The 15,910-nt window shown below is 36.3% G+C and overlaps 1 protein-coding gene across 1 annotated transcript in view; it reads left to right on the forward strand.

Annotated features, from left to right (window-relative positions):
* Positions 1-15,910, forward strand: part of BANK1 (B cell scaffold protein with ankyrin repeats 1) — a 132,056-nt gene that overhangs the window by 30,271 nt on the left and 85,875 nt on the right. Inside the window, exons 4-6 of the mRNA XM_064712302.1 lie at positions 6,055-6,203; positions 7,386-7,524; positions 10,026-10,168. Of these exons, the coding sequence (XP_064568372.1) occupies positions 6,055-6,203; positions 7,386-7,524; positions 10,026-10,168 (431 nt within the window). The remainder of the gene's footprint in view (positions 1-6,054; positions 6,204-7,385; positions 7,525-10,025; positions 10,169-15,910) is intronic.

The raw sequence follows: 15,910 nt of genomic DNA on the forward strand, positions 1-15,910 counted from the left end.
GTACAAAAACATACCTGATGATAAAATATTAGATGAACATGTACCTCCACAGCAAATCAGTCTTTGCCTGCATGTGTATAGTAACTCAGATGTGGGGTTTTTCAGGGATTGCTGTTATGGGAGAGAAATAGATGTTAATGAAAATTACAGCACCATTGGTTGCTAAGATGACATAAACACCAACTTTATATATAATATTCAGAAAAGGAAAAACTGTTCTTCATAGCTTTTAAAGGAGCTGTCAGTTTGATACTTATTTGCAAGAAAAGTTGTACACCACAGATACAGTAATAGAAATATTTTGGAGATGTGGGCAAAATAGGCCAACTTGCAGAAAGCTACTGTTTTTGACAGAAGAACTCAACCATGCAGGAGAAACTGGGGCTGAGAATGCATTTGAGAAAACAAAAATAACTGTCAGTGAATTTGCAAAAGATAGTACTCTCAACATAGAAGCATTATTTATGTTCACTAATATTTATATTCACTAAGTTTGTTCACTAATAAATATGTTTATCGTGGTTTGGAATTTATTCATCATAGAAAACAAATGAAAGAAATTAAGAATGAGGTCAGACATTTTTGTGTTTAAGTATGTATTAATAATTTTCTGTGATTTTTGGAAACCTTTTCATTCCTAAGCCTTCTCTCACCATTGTAAAAGAAAACTTCAGCAGAGCAGAAAAGGGGACTTGCTTTGAAATAATATCTTAGAGAGTGTTTATGGTAAAAATGAGTAAATCCCACATTTATGCAAGGAACACAGTCCCACTGAAAGAAGCCCAGTGTGGTGTATGTTTTCTGCCTCCCTGTTTTTCACAGCCTTTCTCGGGTAATGTATAGAGCAATTTGTGCAGTTAGAGGCTCCCTTTGAATCACACTCTGCTGTACTTTCTGCTGAGCTCATACAGCATTTACAGATATCCACATTTTAACAGGATTATCTTTCATAAATGTCTATGATAAACTTGTGGCAAATTGCAAGAAGAATATGATGTACAAATGTCTTTTTTTCCTGTTTTTTTTTCCCCACATTACAGACAGTTACTTCATTTTTTTCTGTATGGTTCTTCTTTAATCCATATTTCTGCTGGGCACTCACAGAACCATTTGCCTTCAGGCTTCTGAATTGCAGGGAAGTCACTTATACATGGGAACCTTTTCAGTTATACCTCACAGAACCCAGTGGCACCACCTCTGCCTTTACCTCATGTTGTGCTGGAGAGTGCATCTACCATACTACACAGGATGTCTCCTGCATCTAAAGCATCTGCTGTAATTCTCTTTTAGGTCTTTGACACTGGAACATGCTGACTTTTCTTTCAGGTGGCAAGGTGGCCACAAGTGCTAGATGAACTTGCCATTCCTTGTCATCTGCCTAACTTGATTTACCCACATTTCTCATTCTCCTATGTGATGTGTGATCTAGGGCTAATTAAAGACCTCTTTTGTATTGCAGTTTCAAGTTTTTCAGCGGGCATTGCTTTAGCAAAACTTGATGAAGAGCTAAAATTTGTAAAGCTAGCAGGCATTTTGCGTTTGTGAAACCAGCCTAATTTTGTCGGAGAGATTAATTTCATGGGTAGCCTTAGAAAACACATAAATCTTTCATAAGTTTGTTTTCTGCTATTTTTAATGCCCTAAATCTGTCACATACATTGTTGACTCAAAACATGTAGCAACTACCCAGTAATCAAAGACAGAGAACACTTCTAATTCTCATGTAGACTGCAGTAAGGATAACTAAGGAGTGTATTTGAAAGGTTAGAATTTGTGGGTGAGGGAGAAGGTAGATGTGGTAGGAGAGTTGCTTAGAAGCCGTGGTGAAACATTAGTTGTTGAATATGCAGGAGACTTGAGATGTATTATGAGTATTTCTCAGTTTATGTATGTAAAGGAATACAATTTGAAAGTCATTCATGAATCTAGTTCAAAATGTTCAATTGAAAGTAATAATATGTTTCAAAGGATCTTATGTAAGAGATACCAAGTTGATATATTGAAGTTACATGAATTAGGAAAGAACACTGAAGTGAAATTGAAAACATCCGTGCTGTCCCCAATTAAGTTACAGTAAGTGTGTGTTATATTTTAGTATTTAAAGTTAGTGTAAATGTAAGATCAGTCCTTTCAATGTGGCCATCAGTAGCAGATATTTGTCAAAAGTAAGCAAACAGAAGTAATCTGATTAAAATTAAGCATTACCCTCTATAATTGATGATAATTCCCAGTAGTTCTGCCCTGTTTACTCAAGGGAAGATTGTAATCAATTTTTCCTTTCTTTTTAGCTTTTGGCTCATAGTGTTGTCTGTGCATCAATTTCTTATACTTTGATCCTATAAGAAAGGATCTGGTTTTATTTATCAACTATTTTAATTGTTACTGCTACATTTTAGAAACCTCACTAATAGGTCACCATTATATAAAACATTGTAAGAACGCATTCACCAAGCAACAAATACCCTTTAACAAATCCTCTCTCTTACATAGTCCAGCATAATATTGATGAGCCTTTTATTTTTAAGATCTTCACCCTCAGTTATAAATTCTGAATTTTTCTGAAAGCCTCAGAAATTAGTGGAGCTCCTTAGCCATTGCTTTCAAGCTAAAAACAGGAGTGTAATGAGGGAAAATAATGAAGATGTCCAGAATTTAAATGTTCAAAAACTTGAACATCTGGCAACACCTTCTGCCTACATAAAACAAATATTGTCTATCATTGCTCTATTTGTCTTACTATAGTCTCATTATTGTTGTATTAATACCTTTATGAGCTGCTTTGTTTCAGTTAATGCCAACAAGCCAAGGCTTGCATCATCTCTGGTCTATTGCTTCTTCAGCATTGACAAACAACTTTTCATGCGGTTGTTTCATGTTCCACATATTGGGACAGATTGTGTGCAACTGCTTGTAGGAATTTGAGGGCTGGAGATGGTGGTTCCAAACTTTGGTGCTTGTATTGCAGTGATAATAGAGATCCCTGTAGTTCTTGGACTATTGTATGTGTTCATTGATTGTAAGGTAGACCTTACATTTAGTGGAAGAGGTCTTGCTTGATGGTTTTTAGCCAATAAATTGATAGCCACTTTCAAGTCAGCAGGAGAATACTAATCCTCTTTAATATCCAAGTCTTTGATGTAAGAGCCACATTTATTAGTTGTCTATTATTGGGATAGCTGTGCTATCACAGTAGTGACTGGGTTGAGGTTCTAATATTGCATTTAGATATTGCTAGGCATAATAAAAATATTAAAATGCAATCATTAACAGGAGAAAGAATGTTATCCTAATTTAAACCAACTTATTAGCAATAGGATTAATGTTCTCAATAAATGAATTATTGGCATCAAAAGGTGAAAATTACTATCATCTTTGATAAGTAGAGTGCAGACTTTAGAAATAAAATTGTCATGAACTTTGCATAGATTAGAATGCATCTATGTGATCCTTGAAGAACAATCACTGACAGATGGCTGACATCTGAGAATCCAGTGCCTTCCAGACTTGTTATTCATTCCTTTCATTTTGTCAATCTGATTGTGGAATGTTTCTTGTTACTGTGAGACTCCTTTGCCTAAAGTGGCAGAAAAAATTCAGAAGCGGCATGTGCTTCATATGAGTTATCTTCTGAAGTGGATTCTGTGTATGTAAGATTTATGAGTAACTTAAAATGTGAATACGTTCCCAAAATATGTGCTGTGGGCGTACATAATCACAGGATCATAATCAAAGGAAGGTTTGGGTTGGACAGGACCTTAAAAACCATCTAGTTCCAATCCTATGGCCATAAACATTGACAACTTTTACCAGACCAGGTTGCTCAAAGCCCATCCAACCTGGCCTTGAACAATGCCTGGTGTGGGGCATCCACAACTGTAAGGCATTTCTTCCTAATACATCTACTCTAAGCCCTCCCTCTTTGAGTTTGATGCTATTTCCCCTTGTCCTCTCCCTACATGCCGTTGTAAAAAGTCCCTCTCCATGTTTTTGTAGGCCCTGTTTAGGTACTGTAAGGCTGCTGCAAAATATCATAACTGTTTTCCTCAGCAAGAGTTCAGGGCTTCATTTTTCTAAAGAGCAGTGCTAAATAAAGTCTAGTTTTCACAGTGATAATCAGAAATTATTGCACTTGTATTCTGAGCTGGATTAGTTAAACTTCATTGAACTGTGTGTGGGTTCTCATTCAGAAACAGAATAGCCTTTGTTCAGTGTAGCCTATTTAATTTTTAAAGTAAATTGAAGTAAATGGAATTAATGCTACTTTAGTAAAGTACATCTACATGTACGTTCAGTGTCATTTTAACAATTTATGCTGAATTCATAGCTTTAATTCAGAATTATTTTGCCTTAAAGGCATGAGAATATAAGCAGGAGTAGGATGGCCAGTTTTTACTAGCTGTTGATGGTCATTGAACCTGCTTAACTTAGATTAGATGTTGAAGGAAACTTCAGCTCCTTAAAGGAACTATGGATATTTGACTTCCCTCCTTCCTTCAACAATTAAAGCATATCCCTGGATAAAAAGATTCTACAATAGGATGCCATGGCATAGCTGCATGTAGCAGATGCATTTATTATAGAGGTACTTTGTTAAATCTAAGCCCTAAGGAAGGCAATATTGGTAAGGCAAGGAAACATTCTATATCAGATGAACTGGTGCACATGGGGGAAGTAAAGGCAAGCGAGAATTGAGAAAGTTAACTGTAGATTGCCAGTACTGTCACTGTCTGGAAAGATGTCTGTGCCACTTGGGAGCACTATATGTTTTGTGTACCTCAGTCACTTGGGCACCTTTTCAAAGAAGTGCAAAATGGCTGTGGTACTTCTTTGAGCAAAGCCAAATTACTATTGTTCTGCATTCTGCGATCATGAATTTATTTTAATATTCTGTATCTATTTAAGAGGAAAATACTTACCTCAAAAGTTCTTTGTATCCTTAAATGTAACTGAGTGTGAGTGTTTGATAATTTACAGTAATACAAGACAGTGTGGATGTCTCTCAAGATATTGTCTCACCAGCCAGTCTAGATTTTTTAACTCTGGACTGCATGAAATTATATCAATAACCTAATGAGATGACTGCAGTATACTGACTAATCCTTTGTGATGAAGAGCTGCTGCAGTCCTTTGAGATGAGTGGCAGGAGTGTTTCACACAGGGTAATAGTGTCCGGAAAGGAGGAGTAATGATACAGTTGAGACATAGTAGGCAAAGGATACCTTTGCTAAAACCCAGGCTTAGTCAGAGCTCTGCAGATGTGGTTAGTTGGCAGTTCTTTTTCATGATTAAAATTCTGCGATGTGGTGAAGAATTCACTATATTCACTAAAGGCTCTTGGGCCTTTTCTGGTACAGCCAAACAGAAAATAAACTGATTGTAAGCTACCTTTATCACTGGCATAGCATTTCCAAATACAGATTATCCTATTTTAAAAAATATTTTAAAAATTTTTAAAAAATTATCCTATTTTAAAAAATCCTATTTAAAAACCCATCGTTTTTTCTATTAAGGCAGGCAAAGGCCGTAGATTCTCTGCCAATAAAATCTGTGCCTACTGTCATAGTACTATGTTTCAGATATCACTGCCCTCATGTAAATGATTCCTCTAGACAAGTGGATTGATGTTGTAAACATATAGCATGTGCTTATTTACATATAAAGAAAGGAAGAGTGGTAAAAATCCTGTTTTATTCTAGTGTATGAGCATTCTGAGATGACAACTGGGTGATCTCCTGACTTTGCTGTTCACAACTATTTGTGAATAGACTATCAGTCTAAAGGCTATGTCCCTTTTTGTTTTAGGAAGGCAAAGCATATGTGCAGAGCCTGTTCATGTAAATTAAGGCTTCAGGATCAAAACTTCAGAGGCGTGTTCTTTATCAAAGGAGGACATCTCATTACATTTACACTAAGGGAGTTTTGCCAGGCTTTCATGTGCTGTCCTTAATGTGACTCCAAGTCCCATATGAATAACACATTGGAAACCACATCACTGCCATGTTTTGTTGGTTTAGGATTATTAACAACATTCTTGTTTCACATTCTTTATTTCAGATCACCAGACTATCTCTGATATTAACTTGTCAGATGCCAGGGGAGCATCAGAAGAAACAGACCTCACTTTTAAAACAGAGGTACTTTCTGAAAGATTAGAAAGTGATGAGCAGTCAATATTGGTGCTTCCAAGAAGAATATCATGTGAGGTAAGGCTTCTGGATGCTACAGTCTTTGGAATAACAGTCACTGTTCTTCCCCTTCTCTTGCTGCAATCTCATTCATACTGTATCTGCTGTTTTTCCAAAATTGTCAAGGGATCAAAATGAGAGTGCACCTAGACTGCAGTCGGATTTATGTTGCCTTTGTGTTGCATCCATGCCGCAGTCAAAAGATTTGGAAGTAAAGTCATTTGAAGACAGCTCTATTACAGTTATTTTGAAGCTTGAGTTGAAATATTACTGTCATGTGGGCCTTATACTTCAGAGGGAGCAAATAATCAGGCACTTCTTGAGAGATGTGGGATTTGTCCTGGCAAGAATCCAGGATGGGTGTATGTATACATGCATATGTGCCCATACCATGAATTACACAGGGTTGTGTCAGCACAGACATAGTTTGAGTTTAAATTAAATCAGAAATATTTATATGTCTGTGTGTCTGCATGCATATGCAGTGGACATAAATGTTCATATGTGCTTTTAATCAGAGTGGCTGTGAGGAGCATGTGACAGCATAAACAGAGGAAGTAAAAAATCCAGCACTGCATTCCTTCATGTGAATGGACTTGGACTTGGCCATGGTCAAGTATGGAGGTTGCAGTGTACGTAGAATGTCACAAATTTTGTTTGCTGTCTGTCTTTTAAAGATGATTTACACACATTATTTCATTGTTGAGATCAGTTCTAAGGAAGTGACTGCCTCTAGTTCAGGCAGTGGTAGAGGGCTATTGTCTCACATCACCTGCTGCTTCTAGCTAATGTCACCTTACTGGAAGAGGTTAAGTGGGTCTAAAGTATTTTAGGTTCATCCTTTGTTTTTAAGATGGATATGATTCTTCTAGACTATAGAGGGGCCATAGAAAATGTAACAATTCACCTACATATGCATTTAAAATACTGTTTTAAAATATTCTCATGTAAGCTGAATTTAAAATCCTACATTAAATTTAAATCCTACATTCTTGTGTCTTTCATGTAAGAAAGGAAACACAAAAGGAAAGGTCTTGAAATACTAAAGGAAGCAATGAGATACCATCATATTTTGGTAGTATGATTTTTTTGCATGAAGCTGTTGGTTAAGCAAAGTTCTTTCAATACACTTTCGATATAATGTTACACTTCCAGTATAATTTTCTGAAGGCCTAATGGGAACATATTTTAATTTTGTAGAACCCTGGTGAAATATTCATTCTGTTGAAAGAGGAAATAGATGAAGAAACTCTAGAAGTGGAATTCATAACAGATAATCAACAAATTAGAATGCAGACAGCCTCTTGGAACAAGAAGGTCAAATATGTGAAAGCCCTAGGTAAGAAAAATATTCTTTACCTTTAAGAAAAACTAAAAAGTTTCAACTCCCTTCACTTTTTCTAATAAGTAGTTTTCCTTTCTGCTATTTAGTGGGTGTTTCCTGTAAATGAGTTTTGCACACATAACTTGTAATAATGAAGAGAAGCAAGGCTGTGATTTATGGGAACCTAGGTTCTATTAGGTTGGTTTTCTGTGGTTAAATGACAGGTGGCAGTCTTAAAATGTCATTGATTAGTTACAGATTAACATTCTCCAAAATTACTGCCATAAAATGCAAACCTAATATTCTTTTCTTATGACTCTGTTACTAAATGTGTCATTTTATATTTAATGCAGTAAATCTAGTGGTTCTCCTCTCCATAATTCTTAGTGATGCAGGAAATAGTTTCTTTTCTCTGTTCACATTCATGTAATTTCTCTGTATCACTCATCTTGGCTAGTTCCTAATGGGTTTTTTATTGCTCCATCCATAACTAGTTGATAACAGTTTCAACTATTTAACAGTTTATTTTAAAATCCCCATTCTTGATGGGAGTTAAGAATTAAAACATTTCTCACCTATGTATTCAGAGTATAGTTTGCTATTGGGCTACATGCTGTGAATTGCCAAAGGAACTTACATAATATTTTGTTACAAAATTACTGCAATATAACCTTAGATAGGAGGAAATACTACAATAATAGGCTACAATTTTTCCACTGTGGCTTCTTGGAACCATATTTTGGTAATTCTGTGACTGAGCACTGGTGAGACTGCACCAGTTGAGTGCTGTGTCCAGTTCTGGGCCCCACACTTTGAGAAAGACGCTGAAGTGCTGGATTGTGTCCAGAGAAGGACAATGGAGCTGGGGAAGGGTCTAAAGATTAACTCACATGAGAAGTGGCTGAAGGAGCTGGTGTTGTTCAGCCCGGAGAAAAGACTGATGACTCGCTAAAACCTACCTGAATGGAATCTGTGCCCGCTGGGATTTGACCTCTTCTCCCAGGCAGTCAGTGACAGGGCAAGAGGACATGGCCTCAAGCTGTGCTACAGGAGGTTCAGGTTGGATGTCAGGAGGAATTTCTTCACAGAAACATTTGTTACACATTGAAACAGGCTGCCCAAGGAGGTGGAGGAGTCACATCCCTGGGGATGTTTGAGAAATGACTGCATGTGGCGCATGTGCCATGGTCTTGTTGACAGGTTGGTGGTCCATCAGAAGTTTCACTCAATTACCTTGCAGGTGTTTTCCAACCTAATTGAATCTGAGATTTTCATCCTGAATGCTGGCCTGAGATGATGGCCACACAGGGGCTGAGAGTTCTTTATCTTTGTGATGGTGCAGAGAGTTTGTTTTCGGAAACATGACTGGAAAGTATGTAACAAGCAGGGAACTTCCATCTGCAGCTGGATTTCAGAGAACAGAAGCTGCAATCTTCTTGCATGTATCTCAAAAAAGTCTTCCAAAAATTTTTTTTGTGAGGATACTGTTGATCACAAGCAGATTTCTGAGCAGTTGAAGAAATAAAATGAGAAAAGTTAATGAAATATGAAGAAATTGTCAGAGAGCTGTAGCCAAGTTTAATTATGTTTCATATATCATTTGTGTTTGATGTTTAATCTGTTTTAAAACCTGGAAAAGTGGAAATTTGGAAATATCCTGGTTTAGGTCCATCTAATCTGATGTTATAGGAGATATACTGTGTTTTGTTGGTTTTGTTTGTTTTTTTTTTTAAACCCACATTTGGGCAGTTTCCATTTAAGTGATTTAATGTGATGTACTATTAGTCTAGCTTCTCTGGCCCTATTCCTCTTCTCCATTTTCAGAATTGCCCCTTTTTTCACTGTTTTGTGGGCAGAGTTAGTGCTTTAAGAAGACTGTGCTAGTATGGTCCAGCAGAATGCCTGGCACAACAAGCGCTAATGGGTTGGGAAATGTGCTCATAAAGTCGGCTTGTGCTGCACACACAGAGCAAATCATGCCTAAGTAACAGACTACAAGTGCCTCTCTCCTTGGCTTTTGCAAGGTAAACAACTGGAATGGATTAATTATACTGCAATTTCTGCAGCCTAGCTCAAATACAAATTTGAGAAGCTTGACTGCAATTAAGGAAAAATGTTTCATAAGATGAATAGCAATTGCTCTATTTGTGATAAATGCACTTTTCCTTAACATGTAGGCATAAGGGAGGTGATTATAGGTCATCAAGCTATCAAAGGGCAGTTGGAAATTTTAAGCATTCTGTTTTCGTCTCCTTTCTAATGTGAAGCAATATAATGGCTTTGCTTTATACAGATTTAAAGATATGTATTTTCTTTTGTCCGCTTTCTGATGTTAGACTGCCAAACTTGAATTAAAAAACTGACTACACTGAATCACCTGTGAAATGCAAATCCAGACAGTTCATCAACTCTATGTTTTTCTGTGGTATTCTCTGGTTTTTTACTCATTCCCTGAGATTTCTGGTCTGGGACTGTAAAATGTTTTCAGCTGCTGTTCTGATTTGTTATTTTATAAGATTTTCCTGCTGGCCCTGTATATGTAAATGTCTACTGTGGGGGAGTCATTAAGAGGACAGCACAGATTGAATACTATACTGCACTAGAGGAAATTGAACCCATTTTGAAGAAAGTGGCTGACCCAATAGCTTTCACTTGTCAGGTAAGTTGACTTCTCAAATTTTAATTAAAGAAAAATAGACTGTAAGTGACTTAATGAACTAAGATATAGTGTGCAATCATTTGATTGCACAGTAATTTGTAATGGCTCAGTAGCAGGCTCAGGATTAAGAAGCCTCTGAGATGTCAGGTTGTAAGCAAGTCAGGCAAGAGAAAACAAATTTTACATGATCTTTTTCTGTTTAGAGAGTGCCCAATGAGCAACACACTGCACTGCAAAGGTTGAAAATAAGAATAAATATTAGTGAAGTCCCTCTCCATTTAAAGAGTTATTTTTTGTATGTTCTGAAACCAATAGAAGCAAGTAATCTTAAACCGCATTTGGAGGGTTATTATTCACTCACCATCAAACCAAATTTTTCTGAAATAGCTTGTATGGAAAGCAGTAGGTTGCTGTTCAGGTACAGTCCATTTACAGCTGCTGAATTCTCATTCATGTGATTTGCTGGTTGCCATGCAGATTCTTTGTATATATTCAGAAAAAATCAGGTTTTGAGCTGTGTTTCAGATCAACACAGCAGACTGCAGTGCTCTGCAGCATGTTCTTTTCCAGTGGCACATAAGAAATAACAGGAAAAGAAAGCATATATTAAGGAAGCACAGAATCTCAAGTGTCATTTGTTGAATGTGGGTAGCCCAAGCAGACCTTGCCCGATGTCTATATTATAATTGCAAAGCCAGAACAAAAATAATAGATTGTTTTTCCACTGCAGACAATCTCATTTTCCTGTGACAAATATACCTTATCCACCACCTAAGGCATTACACTCATAACAAAAGGATTAATGAAATATGATGTATTGCATTATTAGTGTTCTATTAAGGATGAGGCTAGGCTCCTTCCAAGTACAAGTTACTTCTGTTCTAGAAAAACAGGGTGTTGCACAAGAAAAATAGTGCAACTCAAAGAACAAATGTGTTCTTAAATTCTTTATGGTATCCATCATTTTTTAGCCTGTATTTTGAAGTATATCTAAGTAAGTCTCAAACAGGTTTCATTTAAACCTGTATGCATAAGGAGTATGCCATAATGATTTAAAATTTATCATTAACATGGTAACCTAGAAACCTGCAACACACAAGGTATTTCCACAGTTATTTGTGGTATTCAGGAGTTTGACCTTTTGTTTAACCAGCATGACTGATATTTATTAAAGTACATGCAATTCAAATCATATTCAAATGCAAAAATAATTCTGTGCAGAGCAGTAGTGTACACTGGAAGATACAGTGGTAGAGTTATGAAGTATGTTTAACATTTCCTCACCTTTACTCCTCTGAATAATAAGCAAGGGTTTAAATGAGCTGACAATGCTATATGCTGTTATTTTTATTGTTTTAGTAACTGAAAAACTAATGTTGAAAGAATGTTTTTAATTGGGTAAGCTCTACAGTCAACACAATGTCTGTGGCAAAGTTGTATTAATACCTCTGTAAGTATTCCTATGTGTCTCATTTAATGGTACCTGCTGGACCTCAGAGTGCAGTACAGTAACTACCTAGGTAGCTAAAATTTTTCTGCAAACTTCTAAAATGAGCTCCTGATTTAATGTCAACAAGCTACATCATAAAGATGCAATTTACAGAACATAATTTAAGTTAATCTTTAAAATATGTTCACAAAAGGAAAACAAAACAGACTTGATACTAATTAGAATTCCCCTCAAGTAGGAGCAGTAGTAGTAACTTCTGTTTAACCAGGATAATTAAAACCTTTGAGACTATCAACTTGTTTGCAAAAGTATCCTGGGGCAGCAGTCATTTATCTATGCAAAGTAACAATCAAACACAATGGAAAACAAATCTGATATAAAATAGGAAAGCTTACAGCAATTATTGATTAAAGCAATATGACCCTGTGATCCAAGGGGAAGTTCAAGATTTTCACAAATACTTGCAATCTCAGAAGTATCTCTATTAAAATTCTGTGGTGAAAGCAAATGGCTGCATTAGTTCGTACCAAAGACACAGTGCTTTGGTAAAATGCTTACATTATTTTCTGTATTGCCTTGCCAACCTTTCCAGCTCCTTTGAAATGCTCCACTTTGTCCCTCAATAAAACCAGAGAAACAAGACCCAACAGCTGTTCAGTTACAGGTATCCATTCCTTTTAGTGATGGTCAGATGAATTTGTGGATCTTAGTGGGAGAATATCAATATATGGTACTTCTGCATTTATGGATCTGGTTTTTGCAAGAAATTAAAGATTTGTATTAGCCAAGGTTTAGATTAAACATAATCTAAGATTTTTACAAATCATGGTTTTGGATAAAATTCTTTGCTACATCTGATTGTCATTTTGAGTTCCAATTTTTTCTGAATTTAAAAAGCATTTACCAACATCAGCCAGACATTTTAAACAACCAAATAAATATTTAAAATGTAATTGAATAAATAATAAAATTAAATTAGTTTCTTTGCATGAGTTCTGAAAGAAAAAAACCTGAAATGTTAAAATAGGAAAAGTTGGGATCATAATAACTGAATCATAGTGCTGAATTGATTTGCTATTTGAGAATGTAGGAGGGTGAAAGTTGGCTAAAGATCATTATTTTTGTTTCTCTCACTTTCACAATTCTGCATTCAAGAAATTCTTACGGAGTTTATGTTCTTACAGTAACCTAATGTACAGAGTGATATTAAGGTTTTTATAATTCATAATTAAACTTTTTTATGTTTCATGTTTTACTTTACATCAGCTAATCATTTCAGCATTCTGCTGGATTTATATGCTGTATTGATTTTTCTCTCAGACTTTCTACCAAATGGAAATATTGATTCAATTATTTAGTGTTGGGGTTTTCTGGCATAGATTTATTTAGTTTCAAAATTTAAAAAAAAAATGAAGCTCAGGTCATATCCTTATTACTCAAGCTGGTAAGTTCATGTTAGCTTGAGTGACTTAGAATATCTGGAGAGACTGAGGAAGTCTTTATGACAAGCTTTGGTTGAATAATATTCCTGTGGTTGTGAGATACTTGGTATCTTAAATGATGTTTTTATCATAGTCATTAAACAGGATTCCAGTTACAGTTGGAAAACAAGAATGAAAATAAACTGCAGCCTCCTCTATGAAAACTTGTAAATATCTATATGATTTATGTGGTGATATATTGTATGCATCTCTACCTGATCCCCAAAGATACTTCATTTGAAACCCTATTTGATATTTCAATCTTCTCAGCTTATATCAACAGCTGTTTTTTTGAAATGTTTCTTTCTTCTCCTCTAGGTATGAAAGCTTTTCATATTCTATCACTGGCTAAAATTGTCAGAAATGCCTGACTGGTTTTAAACCTAGCCCGTTCTCATTGGCAGAAGCAATCCAGACATGGAGGTGCATATAAAGTAGTGTCTGATATGTAAGAACTAATGAAGAACTTCATCTTCATGTAAATGTAACCTTGTTAGTACTGCCTAAGCCAGTGGAATATGCTAATTTACTGGCTGTGGATGCTGTGTTTCAGTGGCACACATTTTCAGGTTAGCAGTTATTAAAGAAAGTAGGTAATCTTATTCACAAAAGTAGCAAAATATGTGCTTGGTGATCTCATTTTTCAAGGATGCTTTTGGAATCCCAGATGTGATGGTCAGCACTTGGGGCTTTTGGGATCACAGCTGTGTCCTGTTGCTCTGGAAAAGGGTGAGGGAATAGAGGCAGTGCCTACAGCTGGAGAGGTGGTGCTGTGACAAGCAGGGAGGCTTGTGGAAGGATTTCCAGTACTGGAGCAGAGAAATTTGCTGTGCTTCAGAGAGTGTGGAAAGAATTGTCTACAAACTCACTAGCTTAGTTCTGAGGGGCTGCAAGGGCATAGAGGGAAACTAGCACTATTGTGTATTTTTCTCTAGTGTTGTAAATCTTTATTTGGACCAAAGGTGGGCTTTCTCAAACTCCTGAGTGGCTCAGAGTTCTTTTGCAGAGTGACTAACTTCCAGTTCAACTTTAAATACAGTTCTGCTTCTGTTGGCTTTGGTGAAGCTTCCCCAGGAGCTTCAAGTTTGTAATGTTGTTGAGATTTCTTGGGAAGATTTCTTGGGCCTATAGAGGTCTGTGTAAGGTATGTTAAAATACATAAACACAGCAGAGTTGCAGTCTGTGAGTGCTCTGGGGCAGGAATGGGCAGTAAAGTAAAAGTCTCTAAACTGAATTGTTTCTTGAGGAGATGCCTTTTATGATATGGAGCTGGATAGGGCAGAGTGGCCCTATTCCTATTTCTGTTTTCCTGTTGTTTTAGCTGTTATCTTCATCTAAATGCTGGAACTGGCCCTTCCGTATGTGAGATAAAAGACATAGCTGCTTTTTTTTTTAATTAACTAATCTTTTTTTCCTGTTGTATCTTTGCTATAGAGGAGCACAATGAAGCTCACCATTACAGCTTAGTTAAGAGCATAGCAATGATTTAAGAGTATAGATTGTTAAACCATTGCTTAAGCCTTCAGATTTTACATCCCAAGAGTAAGAAGAAAAACAAAAAGTTGAGGTGGAAAACTTGAGGCAATTCTCACTGATAACTTTGTATAATAAGTGCATTGTTCCTGACTTGTAATTCATAGAAATTGATAGGCTGGTCATTAGAGGAAAGGCCTGTTCAAGTATGAGAAATTTTAACATGTTAAAAATATTACTTCAAACTTAGTTTGTCTAGAAACCCACTTAAATTCTTATTCTCTGCATAGTGGGGTATCTACTACACAGTTGCTTCAGTGAGTACCAATGGTTTTGAGCCTCTTTATTCATGACACAGGGTCTGCCATATACACTCATCTGAGAAATTCCTGTGGTGTTACTTGGTTTTGTCCTACTCTAGATTGAACTCTGTTAAGGCAATGTAATGATTATGTTTTGAAGACCTATTTGGAATGAGAGAGAATAGTATGGGTTCTTAATTGAATTTTTATATTATTCCTCTTAATAGCATGTAAATGTAGTGTTGTTATTCAAGTTAATAATTTGTGGGTTTTATAGATATTTTGGGAGGTCTTGCATATGCTTTCTGAATTTGCGCAGTAAGTCTTGTGCTCAAAATAGATTTTTATTCTTTTTTCCTAGGTGGAGTCTTTCCTTAATGCTTATTCCTTTCCTTATTGAACATTATTATATGTATTCACTATTATTGAATAAAAAATACTGAGTAATGTAGTGTGACATCACAGAAAGGGAGTGAATTATGAGGAGAAGAAATGCAGTGGTTTTTACATATCTTAATATTGGAAGGGCCAGGGTTAATCATGGGGAAAAATAAACAATCATATTGTTAGCTTCCTGCATAAATTTATTTTCTAATTCTTGGTAGGAGTTGGATGAAAATGATATCCTGCCTCTGCATTCCACATTTTCTGATCACGCCATACTTACTTTTCTTATTCCCTTTTAACAGCCCTGGGAATTAAACTTCATGGCTCATCAGTACATCCCCCTGTCATTTTCTCCTCAGCATGTCAGTCACAGACTTTCTTTTCAAATTCATATGCTAAGCATGTCTGAAGATGTTCTATTTTAGTCATCCGAGAATCATCTTGACCAGAGACAGTCTGGTTGTGGGAAGGCAAGCTTTAACACAGGGCTGCTGACCCTGAGCAGAGTAAAGCAACTCTGCCTGAGCTCTTCTCTGCTGTGGCTGAGCTCCTTTTGGTGCCCAGTGCAGCACAGACTGGGGTACACAGCTGTAGGGCTTGGTGTAAAATGTCCTTACTCTTCAAATCTCTGTAGTCAGGCTGCTCTTGT

Source organism: Zonotrichia leucophrys, chromosome 4 (assembly GCF_028769735.1).
Source record: "Zonotrichia leucophrys gambelii isolate GWCS_2022_RI chromosome 4, RI_Zleu_2.0, whole genome shotgun sequence".
In the NCBI taxonomy this organism is placed as follows: Eukaryota; Metazoa; Chordata; class Aves; order Passeriformes; family Passerellidae; genus Zonotrichia; species Zonotrichia leucophrys.